We start from the raw sequence: 14,626 nt of genomic DNA, 5'->3' as shown, positions 1-14,626 counted from the left end.
AGTAACTAGCTCCAGTTCGTCGATCTAATGTAGGCATGTATTCCGTATGTAGTCATACGTGCTTAGGGAAAGAACTTGCATGACATCTATTGTCCATCCCTCCCGTGGCAGCGGGGTCCTAATGGAAACTACGGGATATTAAGGTTCTCCTTTTAATAAAGAACCGGACCAATGCATTAACACTTGGTGAATACATGAACTCCTCATACTATGGTCATCTCCGGGAGTGGTTCCGGCTATTGTCACTCCGGGGTTGCCGGGTCATAACACATAGTAGGTGACTACAACTTGCAAGATAGGATCAAGAACACACATATATTGGCGACAACATAATAGGTTCAGATCTGAAATCATGGCACTTGGGCCCTAGTGACAAGCATTAAGCATAGCAAAGTAGTAGCAACATCAATCTCAGAACATAGTAGATACTAGGGATCAATCCCCGTCAAAACTAACTCGATTACATGATAGATCTCATCCAACCCATCACCGTCCAGCAAGCCTACGATGAGATTACTCACGAACTGTGAAGAGCATCATGGAATTGGCGATGAAGGAAGGTTGATGATGACGATGGCGACGATTTCCCCTCTCCGGAGCCCAAAACGGACTCCAGATCTGCCCTCCAGATGAAGAACAGGAGGTGGTGGCGCCTCCGTATCGTAAAACGCGATGAACTCTTCTCCTTGATTTTTTTCCGGGCGAGACGGACTAAATAGAGCTGGATTTGGAGGCAGTGGAGCGTCGTGGGCTCCACAAGCCTGCCAGGCGCGGCCAGGGGGGCCGCGCCTGGTGGGCTTGTGGGCTAACGGCTCCACTTCCTCCGCTGGTTCTTGCGCCAGTATTTTTCATAAATTCCTGAAAAATTCTCCATAAATTTTCAGGTCATTCCGAGAACTTTTATTTCTGCGCAAAAACAACACCATGGCAATTCTGCTGAAAACAACGTTAGTCCGGGTTAGTTCCATTTAAATCATGCAAATTAGAGTCCAAAACAAGGGCAAAAGAGTTCGGAAAAGTATATACGACAGAGACGTATCAGAGCTCCTTGTTCTTCCTCTCATATTCCTCCATAGCTTTTGTTGTTCTGGAGGGATTTGAGTGTGAGGGACTTGACCACTTCGTGTGTTCTTGCCATTGCATTAGTTATATGAGTTTGAGTTCTCCACAGTTATACATGGAAGTGAAGTTTGAGAAGCTTATTACTCTTGGGTGCTTACCCAAGAGAAGCTTATTACTGTTGGGTGCTTACCCTAGAGCTTGTTCTTGTTAGGTGCTTTGGCGTCCTAAAAGCTTGGTGGTGCCTCAAAGCTCAATCATTGTGGTGTAGAGCTCCGGGCAAGCGTCGGGGTCTCCAACTAAGTTGTGTAGATTTCCATGAGCATTTGAGGTCATCACAGAGCCACAGTCCATTGTGGTGAAGCTTCATGGTGTTGTTGGGAGCCTCCAATTAAGTTGTGGAGATTTCCCCAGCCATGTTTGTACGGGTTCGGTGACCATCCTCAAGGGTCCCTTAGTGGAATCACGACATATTGCATTGTGTGAGGACGTGAGGAGATTACGGTGGCCCTAGTGGCTTCTTGGGGAGCATTGTGCATCCACACCGCTCCAAATGGAGATTAGCATCCGCAAGGGTGAGAACTTCGTGATACATCGTCGTCTCTGCGTGCCTTGGTTATCTCTTACCCAAGCCCTTTACTTATGCACTTTACTTTGTGATAGCCATATTATTTTTTGTTATATATCTTGCTATCACTTATTTGTTTATCTTGCTTAGCATAAGTTGTTGGAGCACATAGGTGAACCTAGTTGTTTAAAGTTTTGTGCTTGCCTAATTAAACGTTAGTTTTATTCCACATTTGTTCAAGCCTAAATCGTAATTATATTAAAGCGTGTATTCACCCCCCCCCTCTAGGTGACATCCACGTCCTTTCAACGCGCGTGTATGTCTCTCTTGTTCTCATGCTCATACATGTGAGGAAACATCCTCCCCTATAAGGAGGTCCAACTCCTATCAAACTAGCAATGTGGGACTAAACTTTAGTCCCACCTCTTGCCTTGCACGAATGGGCTAAGTTGGCCTCTAGGATTTATTAAGAATTCTGAAAATGGTTATTGGGCTGGCCCATATAGATCAAATTCCAGGACACATGTCAAACAATTAGTTCTTTGATGATACTTCAGTCCTTTGCGTCTCTCTTTACACACTCCTCCCATGTCAAGTTCAGTCTATCCCAGCCTCTTTTGATGTTATCAACACGCTTTGGTCGTCCGCTATGCACTGGAGCTTTTGGAGGCTTGCGCTGAATATGCCCAAATCATCTCAGACGATGTTGGACAAGCTTCTCTTTAATCGGTGCCACCCAAACTCTATCTTGTATATCATCATTCCAGATTGGGTCATTTTTTGTGTGGCCACACATCCATCTCAACATGCGCATCTTCACCACACCTAACTTCTTCACATGTCGTCTTTTAGTCGGTCAACACTTAACGCCATACAACATGGCGGACTGAACCGTCGTCCTATAGAACTTGCCTTTTAACTTTTGTGGCACTCTTTTGCCACATATAATGTCAGAAGCTTGGCGCCACTTCATCCATCTGGCTTTGATTCAATGGTTCACATCTTCATCAATATCTTCATTCTTCTGCAGCATTGACCCTAAATATCAAAATGTGTCATTCTGAAGGACCACCTCTCCATCAAGGCTAACCTCCTCCGCATCGTGCCTAGTAAACATCACCTCGTGTATTCGGTTTCAGTTCTATTAGGTCTAAAACCTTTCGATTCCAAGGTTTGTCTCAATAGCTCTAACTTCCTATTGACCCGAGTCCGACTATCATCGACTAGAACCACATCATCCGCAAAGAGCATACATCATGGGATATCTCCTTGTATATCCCTTGTGATCTCATCCATCACCAAGGCAAAAATATCAGGGCTCAAGGATGGCCCTGATGCAGTCCTATTTTAATCAGGAAGTCATTAGTGTCGCGATCACTTGTTCGAACACTTGTCACAACATTATCGTGCATGTCCTTTATGGGGGTAATTTACTTTGCTGGGACTTTGTGTTTCTCCAAGGCCCACCACATGAAATTATATGGTATCTTATCATAGGCTTTATCCAAGTCAATGGACACCATATGCAGGTCCTTCTTTTGCTCTATGTATCTCCTCGTAAGTTGACATACCAAGAAAATGACTTTCATGGTCGACCTCCTAGGCATGGAACCAAACTGATTTTTGGTCACGCTTGTCATTCTTCTTAAGCGATGCTCAATGACTCTATCTCTCTCATAGCTTCATTGTATGGCCCATCAGTTTAGTTTCACGGTAATTAGTATAACTTTGAACATACCCTTGTTATTGAAGATTGGTACTAATGTACTCCATCTTCATTCTTCTGGCATCTTATTTGCCCGAAAAATAAGGTTGAAAAGCTTAATTAGCCATACCATCGCTATGTCCCCGAGGCCTCTCCACACATCAATGGGGATACAAGCAGGGCCCATCGCCTTGCCTCCTTTCATCCTTTTTAAAGCCTCCTTGACTTCCGACTCTTGAATTTGCCGCACAACGTGCCTTCTAGTATCATCAAAGGAGTCGTCCAGTTCAACGGTAGATCTCTCATTCTTCCCATTGAACAATTTTTTGAAGTACTCCCGTTATCTATACTTAATCTCCTCGTCCTTCACTAGAAGTTGGTCTGCTCCATCCTTAATGCATTTGACTTGGTTAACATCCCTTATTTTCTTCTCCCGGATCTTGGCCATCTTATAGATGTCCCTTTCGCCTTTCTTGAGCATCTAATTGCTGATAGAGGTCCTCATACACTCTACCCCTTGCTTCACTCACAACTTGATTTATGTACTTCTTTGCCATCATGTATTTCTCTATGTTGTCCGCACTCCTATCCAGGTATAGGCGTCTGAAACAATCTTTCTTCTCCTTAATAGCCTTATGGATATCATCGTTTCACCACCAGGTATCTTTAGCTCCGCTTCTACTTTCCTTGGACACTCCAAACTCCTGTGATGCAACCTTATGAATGCAAGTCACAATCTTCATCCACATATTGTATGCATCACCTCCTTCCTCCCAAGGGCCCTCCTTAATGACTCTCTTCTTGAATGCGTGAGTTACCTCCCCCTTTGAGCTTCCACCATTAAGTTCTAACGACTTTGGCATGCTTATTTCGATGGACACGAATCCTAAAAAGAAGTCAACAACCACAAGCAATCTTTCAAGAGATATATAAACAAACTTACTTTACTCATATGTGTAATCTATCATTAAAAAAATACACTACTTTTTTGTAGAAGGCACAAAAACAAAGACAAAAATGCGACTTCATCTTAAATTAATCTTGTTTTTAGTTATTTTTCTAACCTACTACGGTCATTTAAAATTCTCTGATGTTGCATCTCTCACCGTATTGTTGCTATCTTTTCTAATCGTAAATCATGCAGCGGTCATAGAGAACACTAACGTCATTTCACACCGAGCATCTCTAGCAGACCCCGTATAATGCACCAACCCGCAAAATAACCGCCAAAATACGGGTCTGCACGGAAAATGTTGCTCCATCACACCCCGCAAACATGTCCGACCCGTAAACTTTTTTGAGGGGCGCGGCAAAATCCCCTCCCCGGCCCTCGAAAACACAGGTTTCCGCCTCGCCTATATGGTGCCCTGTATCCCAGAAAAGCGGTTGGCGGGAGGGACGCTTCAGCCCGCGCCCTTTCTCCACCCCCTTCCGTCGCTGCCCCGCCATTGGTTTCGCCCGTCCGCCGCCGGCGATTTCGGCCAAATCTGCGTACTGAATCATGTCGCGGGGGCGCCCCTGCCCTCTTCCGCCGAGCCACTGTACTATCTTCACTCTTTGGAAAATTTATTCAAGCTTGCGAAGCCAATTGTCGATATTTTACTCAAAGCAAAAAATGTGGCGGGCTTGAAGGGATTTAGTGCATATAAAAAACTCGGCAGCTATGCGGGTAATTGCATACGCGTTCCGGCTGACTATGCCGATGAGTACCTTCGCATTGGGGAAGAAGATAGTACAATTAAGTCACTGCGTAGGTTTGCCAAAGTGATCGTACGTGTCTTTGGTCCTGAATATCTTTGGGCACCGATCGAGGAAGACACAAAAAATTTGATGGCATTTAATGAAAGAAGAGGTTGTCATGACATGCTAGGAAGCATAGATTGTATGTATTGGACTTGGAAAAATTGCTCAAAGGCATGACAGCGAATGTATTATGGCAAGTCTCATGATGCAACAATTGTGCTAGAGATTGTAGCTTCACATGATTTATGGATTTGGCATTGCTTTTTTGGTATGACGGGTACTCTCAATGATATCAATGTGTTGCGACGGTCTCATTTGTTTGCTAGGCTTGCTAGTGATGATGCTCCAGCTTGTAAGTACACTATCAATGGATATGAATACACAAAAGGGTACTATCTTACATATGGTATATACCTTCCTGAGTAATTATTGTATTTTGGATGATTATTGTATTGTAATATTAATATTTTACTTCTATTGCATATTAGTAATTCTAATTTACGGGGTCTTCGGTTTGCGGGTTGACACGATGGAGCCCGAGCAGATCCCGCATTACCGATCCATAAAAAAACATCTTCTACGAATATCTTTTTTTACGGGTCCGATTCGTGGGGTCTGACTCTATCCGTGCTTGCGCCGGCCCGCAAAATTCTTTTTTCGTGAACTATAAACGACTTTGCGGGTTGTCTTTATACGGGGTCGGCTAGAGATGCTCTAAGGTTACGTGATCATGCTAATACGGGTTAAAGAAGGGCATCATACTCATACACACGTCAAACTGCCGAACTATAGAGAAACACGCCATTAGCACACTGTAAATTTATTTGCATAGACATGGAACTAATCACGACACAACGACCAATATTAGTAAATATCATTGACTTTTGCAAGGTTTCACTGCAACATTTCCGTTCATGATACAAGGGGACAACTGGCATCCTGAATATGCAGATCCTTCTCAACAACGGACACGGAAATGAACGGACTGAAGACGCAGATTTATGTTCATAATAAACACTATAAATCACTGAGCTGCTGTCACGAGTACACGGATGTAGTAGGAGAGTTGAAACCGGGTTTGCCGCCAATTGCTGGTAACGCCAAGGCAAATGCACCTTCGGACCAGTGTGTATGCACATACAGAGAACCTTCGGAAATTGCACTTGCACCGAGGCTGCAGATATGGGAGAGCCTGCGTCAGTCGTCTGCGGTATGTTGCTTGCATCCCCTGGGACCAAAATGCTGCGACGTCTTGAGGACGACCTTCCGGCACAGTGCACAGAAGTGCCGTTGGCATGCCCAGCAGTAGAGATGGTTGTTGTTTCCGATCTGCACCAAGTTACCAAAGCAAATACAGGGATGAGATCTATGAATTCACATCGGCAAAGAAAAATCTACGAACTCACTAAGTATGTGACCTAGCACCATGCTGATTTAATTGCTAGATACGACTCATAGAAGTTATTTGCAACTGAATTGGAATTAAACAGTTTAAGTAAATACTCAGGACTAGAGGTTAAAACTTCTTTTTAAGAAAAAAGTGACCAGAAGTAGTTGTGCATGATATACCACATTTTGGTTTCTTGACGCAAAAGATAGGCAATTGCAACATTCCCATTATTACTAGAGATGCTGGTCCTCAGATACCTTTACAAATAAAGGATTTTGAGTTTTTGACAGTACCTTTGGAATTGGATTGCGGCAAGTGGGACATGGGTAACCATATTCTCCTTCGTAGATTTCAGCCTGCGCTTGCGCAACTACTTGGCGTTGCTGCCTTTGATTCATTTGCATTTCCCATCTATCAACTTCCTCCTGATCAAATACCACACAATCACCCCTGGAGGCAACAACATGATTATTTGTCAAGTCACAGCTATGCCAATGAACAAAATTAGATATTACTGAAAAAGAACTTACTTGAAATGATCGTATCCACTGATTGCAGCATTACACTGGTAGCAGAAGAACCGCCCGCAGTTCCAACAGGTCATCTTATTGCATCCTTCTATCTTAGATATAGCCATCTTGCATCGTGGACACTGTTTTGCATCCTTCAAAATTTCCTTGATGCTACGTACTTCATCCATAACCTTCTGGATATCTCCCTTCACTTGCCCAGACTTTTGACGTCTCTGTGTGAAATAAAAGTTAGCATTCCCGACAAAATGGCCCCAGATATAAGCATATATGACTTTCTCCGGGAAGAATGGCGTCATTGTTACTGAAGTTGGTCAAAATGTAAATTCTTTTCAACGTAATCATCCAGTGGATGGATAAAAGAAAAACACATGTACATTAATACTTGCAGACACCTAGCCATGAAGTGCAGTAACTGTTTTTCTTTAAAGGTCAAAAGAGATTCAGATCACGATAAAATATGTTGGCAACTCAGACAATCATACTTATCTATCAAGCCTACAAGTAGAACACCAGGTAACCTCTTAGATTCAGGACTCATATCCATATCGGAAAGCAATCACTCTAGAAACTTTCCATGCGAGTCACTAGTAGATACGACATCCCCAGATCCTTAACTGCACCCGAGGCCTATTTGCTTCTGATAGCCACCATACATGCCTTACCACAGTCGCCAATCTCCATCCTACCAGGTCTCACCATTGGCTAGGATGTAGTAAATCAGTAATTTCTTGGCATGAACTTGTATCTCGTCGTTCGTTGGAATGGTGCTAACCTATATTCCTAGAATGGAAACCAATGATTTAAGAACAGAAGAGACAGGATTAAAGACTCAGCTCAGGGTAAAACATCTACTTCATCATGTATTGCTCAAATCAAAACCTCGTTGTATGCCAGGATCCAAGAGGTACTGATTCTAGAAGCTTCTAGTAAATTACATGCCAGTATCTATTGAGAACCTTGCTGCTAGTGTTAGTAAACATTTTCTATAAGTTCACGCTCAGGGACTGCAGGACATGATTTGCCAATCTTGCCCTACTGAACCATATTTGGATATGATTAAACACATTGCAAAACAGGTAGAGGTGTGCGTGAGATTTTGGGGGGGGGGGGGGGGGGGGGGGTACCACTGTACTACCCCCTCCGTTCCTAAATGTAATGTGTATTATTCTGTGCATGGTAAACAAGTCATAGGTTAAAAAGTTGAATTTGAGACAATAGTACCCCTAACTGATTCGGCTATAAAAAACCTAATTCAGTAATACATACCATGATCCATGCATGGCATTCACATCTCCAATAATTCCGGATGGCCATATGGCATGCAACATGGAAAAAATAAATCGGAAAGATATTCCAGGTTATTAACTACCAAAAGGAAGCAGAACTGGAACTCCACGTAATAGTCCGAAGGCAGTGATAGAGGCAGAAATGGAAATCCCATGGGAAATTTGAAATACACCTTACAATATGGAATTTTGGTAAAAAAATACACCTTATATAAGGAACGGAGGGAGTATTTGCTAAATGTATGTATGTGAGATACAGTCCACCTACCTCCAAAATAATAAGTTTTTCTTCTGGAGATAAACATTCCACCCCAACATGACGGCGCTCTCTACAAAGTGTGCAGAAGCTGAATAAACAACTTGAACACACAGCTTCATCACCTGCATCTTCCAAGCAAGCAGTTTGACATCTCGGACAATAAACTACATCAGCCATGGCGTCAAGAGTTCTCTGAAGAAGCAATCCTTCCCAACGTTCAAACTCGTCCTCCCCCAGAAGCCTTTTCAATATATTGGGAGGAACAACACCTTCACATTTTGTATCAGGACACAGCAACTTCACTACAGTTCCTTCCTTGACATGCATTTTGCAGTATGTTTGCATGCATTTCTGGCAAAAGAAATGGTGGCATGGAAGTTTGATGAAATCGACACCTGATGAGATAACATATTAGACTCAGAAATATGGCCGCCCTTAATTCAAATAACATGGACTAACAAAAATGTAAATGGAGAACATCCAAGCTGGAGGTGATGCATCACAAAGACCTCAGTATCATGATTCTAAAGTTTACAATCTTACAAACAAGACAATTTCACACAGAACAAGGACAAATTGCTATCTCAAATGCGAACCTCTAACATGGCATCTACATAACTATGTTACGGTTACCCTATCTAGTCATTTTCTTGTCAGAAAAAAAAGGAATATTTTGGGAACCAAACGAATAGTAATATCTAACCAAGAGAAGTTCCAAGGTGGCAATATAAAACAATTGTGGCAAGTAGAACACATCATAAGACTCGTACAGCACTAGTGCAAACGGTTACTTGAAAATGGAAGAAAGAGTTACCAGGAAGCTCGCTGAAACAAATCATGCAGTCATGGATACCATGCAAAAAGGCTTCGTGACGCTTATCATCGTTGTATCTAATAATCCTTGGAATAGTCAAATCAGGTGGAGCGTCATCTGGACAAGCACGGTTATCCCCGCCGTCTTCAACACACGTTAGATCACCCTTGCTTAAAACTATCTCATTATCAAACCCTAAGTAAGAAAGGGAAGAGCTTTGGAGCCATTGCACCCATTGATATACTACTTCCATGCCCAATTGCTCTTCCCAGATCATATCCAGCATGTGACATAATGATGAAAGCATCACTTTGTCCAGCCATTCAGTGGATAGAGTGAAAAAGGGAGGCTGATGACTTGGGTATGACGAAGGCAGGAGACATGTCAGCAGGATAGGCGGTAAATGCTCAACTCTAAACTTGTAAACAAGATCATCAGAGGCACCTTCATCATGCGCTCCCTTATAATTTAGTGTTCCAGCACCAAAACTGAGCCTTGCCGATACATCTGTGCCATCTGGGATCTCAATATGCACGTGAACCTGTAATTACAACAACAGATGAAACACTCGCCCTTATAGGTAAGAATATGACCTGACAATTGGTCGTGAGGGGTGTACCTGGAAAGACCGCTGGCCTTCCTCTCTATTCAACATGACTACGGTGTCGCCAAAAATTGCTTCCAGGGCACATATCTGAGCATTGGATTTAGATTCGATCAGACTTAAAGAAGCGATAACTGCACGTCCAAATAGAAACTAAGATAACGACAAAATAAGAGTTAACGGCATCTGAAGACTCCCTCTCAATGGTGCTATTGGACAACTAGTACACCTGGGCAATTGAATGTGCACAACACAGTCTTAATTTCTCCGGTTCATTTCCTATGAATGGCACGAACCATGAACCCATGATCCTCACCCGATTGTAGAAATTTAACAACGAAATTGACCAGGCATGACTTTTAAACTACATGGCTCTCGGTGTGTGTGCACCACATGATCCTTTGGCAGCCACTCCACATAGAGATGGCAAACAATATAAACTTCACTAGGGTGTCATGTCTATGATAGAAGCTGATCACTGCATTTATTTATTTATTTATTTCTAAGGCAATGAAGCTATTCAGTGATGCTTCCATGTACTGAGCAGCCAAGACAATTCACGAGTCGCAAAGAGAGGGGGAGATTAAGCCGTCACCTCGTCCTCCTGCCTCTGATCGTTGGCGCGCACCTCCTCCTCAGTCAACTCCACCTCCTCCCGACCAATCCCCACCAGCTCCCGCAGCCTCCTCAAGGCCCCCTCCGCCCGGCCCCCACCCGCTGCGGCGCTCCCAGACCCAGACCCAGACGACGAAGCCTCCACCGGCGGCTGAGACGGCGGCGCCGGCGCGGGGGCCTCGGGCTGGGGAGGAGGCGGCGGCGGCGGCGTCTCGACCGGAGGATCCTCCTCGGCGGCCGCGGAGACGTCGAGGCGCTCCAGGGCCTCTGCGGCAGCGGCCGCCGAGGCGTCGTAGGGGTACTCGTGGGCGGGGTTAGGGTCTGCGGCGGCGGCGGACTTCCCGTGGGGCCTCTGCGCCTGGCCGCGGCTGCCCTTGGGCTTCCACGACTTGCGAGGAGGCATCGCCGTCGAGCCCCTTGGCGGCGGTGGGTGCCGGCGTCGGGCTAGGTCGCGTAGGTCGGGGGCAGAAGCGGGAGAGGGGTCTGAGTTTCGCGGCGGCGCGGCCCGGAATTTGACGGCGGTGGGGGTGGGGGCGCCGGCCGCGGGCCGGCACGAATCTCGGGGCGGGCGATTAAAGCAGCTGGACTATCTGGAGCTGGGCCGCTGGACACCGAGGGGTATGTTTGAGGCGTATTTCGCTCGATGGAAAATGTGGAAGGCGTATTTTCACTTCTTTTTTTTGGTTCCTCTTTCGTTTTTTATTTCGTTTTTGACGGGCAGCAGTGACCGGACATGGTTCACTGTTCGATGCAATCGTTGGTCAACGGGAAGCGGACACGTCCGCCTCTGCCATGACGTAGAGTAGCTGACAAGTTTGCTGCAGTTCACACTTGGTGTTCGGGTATTTCGGTTATTTCAGTCCGAGTAGTTCGGTTTATAGTTAATTTAGGTACTTAAAAATAGGAACCGGAACTTTTTCTGTCAAAAAATACTCGAATTCAAATTATCCAAAATTTTGTTTCAGGTAATTCGGGTATCCAAAAACCCCGAAATACTCGAAGGACACATCAAGTTTTAATATGAATAATTTTGATAGTATGAATAATTTTAGATAATATGGGTATTTTAGTTACTATGAGTAACATGACAGTCTAATAATATGATGAATAATTTGGGTAGTATGAATAATTCAGATAGTATGAGTATTTCGGGTTTTCTAGACTGGAATCCGAACCCTAACCCGAAAACCTAATAACCAAGAAATAAGAACCGAACCCTAAACCGACACCCGAATTACCCGACAATTCGGGTAAATTCGGCTTGGTTCAGGATCGGGCAATGGGTTAGGGCACCCAAATGCCCAGGGTGAGCAAGCCGTTGACTGTTGAAAGCAAATGTTGTATGATTTCAGTTTCATTGTTTAATACTCCCTTCGTTCCGAAATAAGTGACTCAAAAATGAGTCTGTTTTGTACTAAAATTAGTACAAAAGTGAGTCATTTTTGAACCGCTTATTTTGAGACGGAGGGAGTATTTACTAAAGGAGTGTGGTGATTGGCTCTTGTGCTTTCCTGGCAGACTTTGGCTTGCTGCTTAACTGATGACATTTCTCAAATAGTAGAATTTGGCTTGTCCTAGGTTTGTTTTAAAAATAGATGTATCTAAATATTAAAATTTGACTAGATACATTCATATCTAGATAAATCTAAGACAAAAAATTTGAGACGAAGAAAGTATTTAAAAACGGGAAGTATAATACTGAAAAAGAGTACAAATAAGGCATCATGCATGAGTCCGAGATACTCAATGATGTTGTGCGCATGAAAAAGCCACACAGTATGTGTGCTAAACAACTTTTGAATGGGAAGCTATCTCTGATTTACAAAGTACCCCCTCCCTCCCTCCTCCTCCTCTTCAAAATAAATGTTGTTAATTTAATACTTACTCCGTAAACTAATATAAAAACATTTAAAATACTATTTTAACAATTTAAATGCTTTTATATTAGATACAGAGAGAGTATAACTTTACATTGAATCAACGCCATTTATTTTAGGACAAAGAGAATACATAATTAAAAAAACAATGACCGGTCCTTAGAAAATGATGGTTCAGGAGAAGTGACAACTCCAACAGACATTTATTTCATGAATGATACCTTTGAAATGAGGCCAAAACATCTCTTCCTGCGGTCTTGCCTAACGAAGAAAGGTCTAGGCGTCTATTATGATATCCTAACATGCACAAACTGGATACTTCTGTGAATTTTCAATGAAGCATTTTTAGTTGATAATGAAAATATTTTTTTATTTTTTAAATATAGTATAAACGAAAACGCTAATACATACGCGCATACACTCGCCTAAGAACATTAGCTAATGGTTAAGATGCTTGTTAGAGAGGATGATTCCACAAGAACACAGCTAATGACTCATTTGATGTCACATCTCTAGTATATCCAATCTATAATGCAGCAATAGGACATTGTGCATCCGGGCTCATCATAAACAACTCAGAACATCTCTCTATTTTCTAGTTATTTTCCTTTTTGCTCTTATCTTTTATGCAAACACATGAATATTTTATAAAATATAAGATCATTTATTTGATACATGTGAACTTATTATTTACATGCATGATACATTAATATCTATGCTACATTTCATACCATGAATGACTTTTTGAAACATATGAATAATTGTTTCACATATAGAAACATCCTTTTTAATGCATGCCCAGATCTTTTCAAATGTAGGAAAACTATAATTGGTATGCCTTAGCAACACATAATATATTTCCTATTTTAAACCAACTGGTATTTTTTAGAAAGCAAATATAAATTTCATTAATATATAGGAGAAAATAAAAAAATGTACCCATTAGTGTGTAGTGGGTTGCTCCCATTATGTCAGGTAAACAACACACTATTTAAGCCAATTTATCAATCTAAGAATTCAATAAAGTTTTTTGTTTGGGGGGAATGAACTATCGAGGTGACAAAAAAGGCTCTGTGACGCCATTTATGCCATGCCCATAAACTGATGGAGAAGGATGATGATCCTGATCTGATCTGGGGTATTCGGTCTCCATTCCCCTTTCATGTATGAAAAAGGATACCCTCGATCCGATTAGATCAGATCGGGAGCAACCATGAGTAGTCTATCAAAGGAGTTCGCTCCTCGAGAAGATGATAAATGGTTTTATGGCTAAATGGATCATATATCAGCAAGATTCGGGCAATGTGCGCAAGGTACCACCCAGACAGATCGTAGTGTATCCATATATCCTCGAGAAAGATGTATCATGACATCCTCAAGAAAGTGTGGGGTTGGAGCGGTTACTGCCATACCAGCTCGTTATCATGTCCTTCTATCTAGATTATCTCAAGGAGTATCACAAAGCACAATGGCATAAACTACATCACCACAGCTGGTGGTGGAAACTCAAAGCCCGAGAATTGGTCGACGAGTTTGATTGCACGAGTCAAACACCCTTCCGGTTACACAACATGATACAAGGATAATCTGGATTCAGGAGTGAAAATATAAGATGGTTCGTCTTATTCTTGCACAAATTTGATGGTGTATCTTTCTGATATGTTACCAAATGGCTTGGCCGATCCATGGGTCAATGTATTGTTCATATTATATGGAAAGGGAGATGAATAAAGAAGTTCCATTATCCTTTTCAATGCCAGTTATGTAAATATTTTTCTTGGTTGAGTTGAAACGTGAAATACACAAGAAAATCCCCTTTATGTTTACTTGGAAGGCAGTTTTCATTACATGCCGAGAGCATCCTAAGAGGTTAGAAACACTCCCCTAATAAATGGTTCTCGACACTCTCCCGATAATTTAGGGGGGTGTATGTGGGGTGCTTTATCAGAACCCCAATAATCTCATATTCAGTACTTAATATGAGCTACAATGCTCATTTGCTAATGTGATGCCCCTCTCTCTCGTGGGTGGCATGGAGGACTCGAGCAGCGACAACATGATGGGTATTTACGTAAGCGGTGTCGACGCTGCAGACTTCCTCGGCGGCGAGCTGACCTGGTACTTATTGGGAGAATTAGTACCGAGAGGTGTCAAATTGTATAATATACTAGTC

The 14,626-nt window shown here is 42.9% G+C and overlaps 1 protein-coding gene across 1 annotated transcript; it reads right to left on the bottom strand.

Annotated features, from left to right (window-relative positions):
* Positions 1-5,916: 5,916 nt before the first annotated feature.
* Positions 5,917-11,148, bottom strand: LOC123427891 (E3 ubiquitin-protein ligase RNF14-like). The gene is made up of 7 exons (XM_045112030.1): positions 10,557-11,148; positions 9,977-10,051; positions 9,358-9,898; positions 8,553-8,938; positions 6,996-7,210; positions 6,759-6,915; positions 5,917-6,404 (listed from the first exon to the last, which is right to left on the bottom strand). The coding sequence occupies exons 1-7, from the start codon at positions 10,977-10,979 to the stop codon at positions 6,273-6,275; spliced, it is 1,929 nt and encodes a 642-aa protein (XP_044967965.1). The 5' UTR covers positions 10,980-11,148; the 3' UTR covers positions 5,917-6,272.
* Positions 11,149-14,626: the final 3,478 nt, after the last annotated feature.

This window comes from Hordeum vulgare, chromosome 2H (assembly GCF_904849725.1).
Source record: "Hordeum vulgare subsp. vulgare chromosome 2H, MorexV3_pseudomolecules_assembly, whole genome shotgun sequence".
NCBI lineage: Eukaryota > Viridiplantae > Streptophyta > Magnoliopsida > Poales > Poaceae > Hordeum > Hordeum vulgare.
The sequence above is the reverse complement of the archived record's forward strand: the minus strand, read 5'-3'. Positions and strand labels throughout refer to the sequence as shown.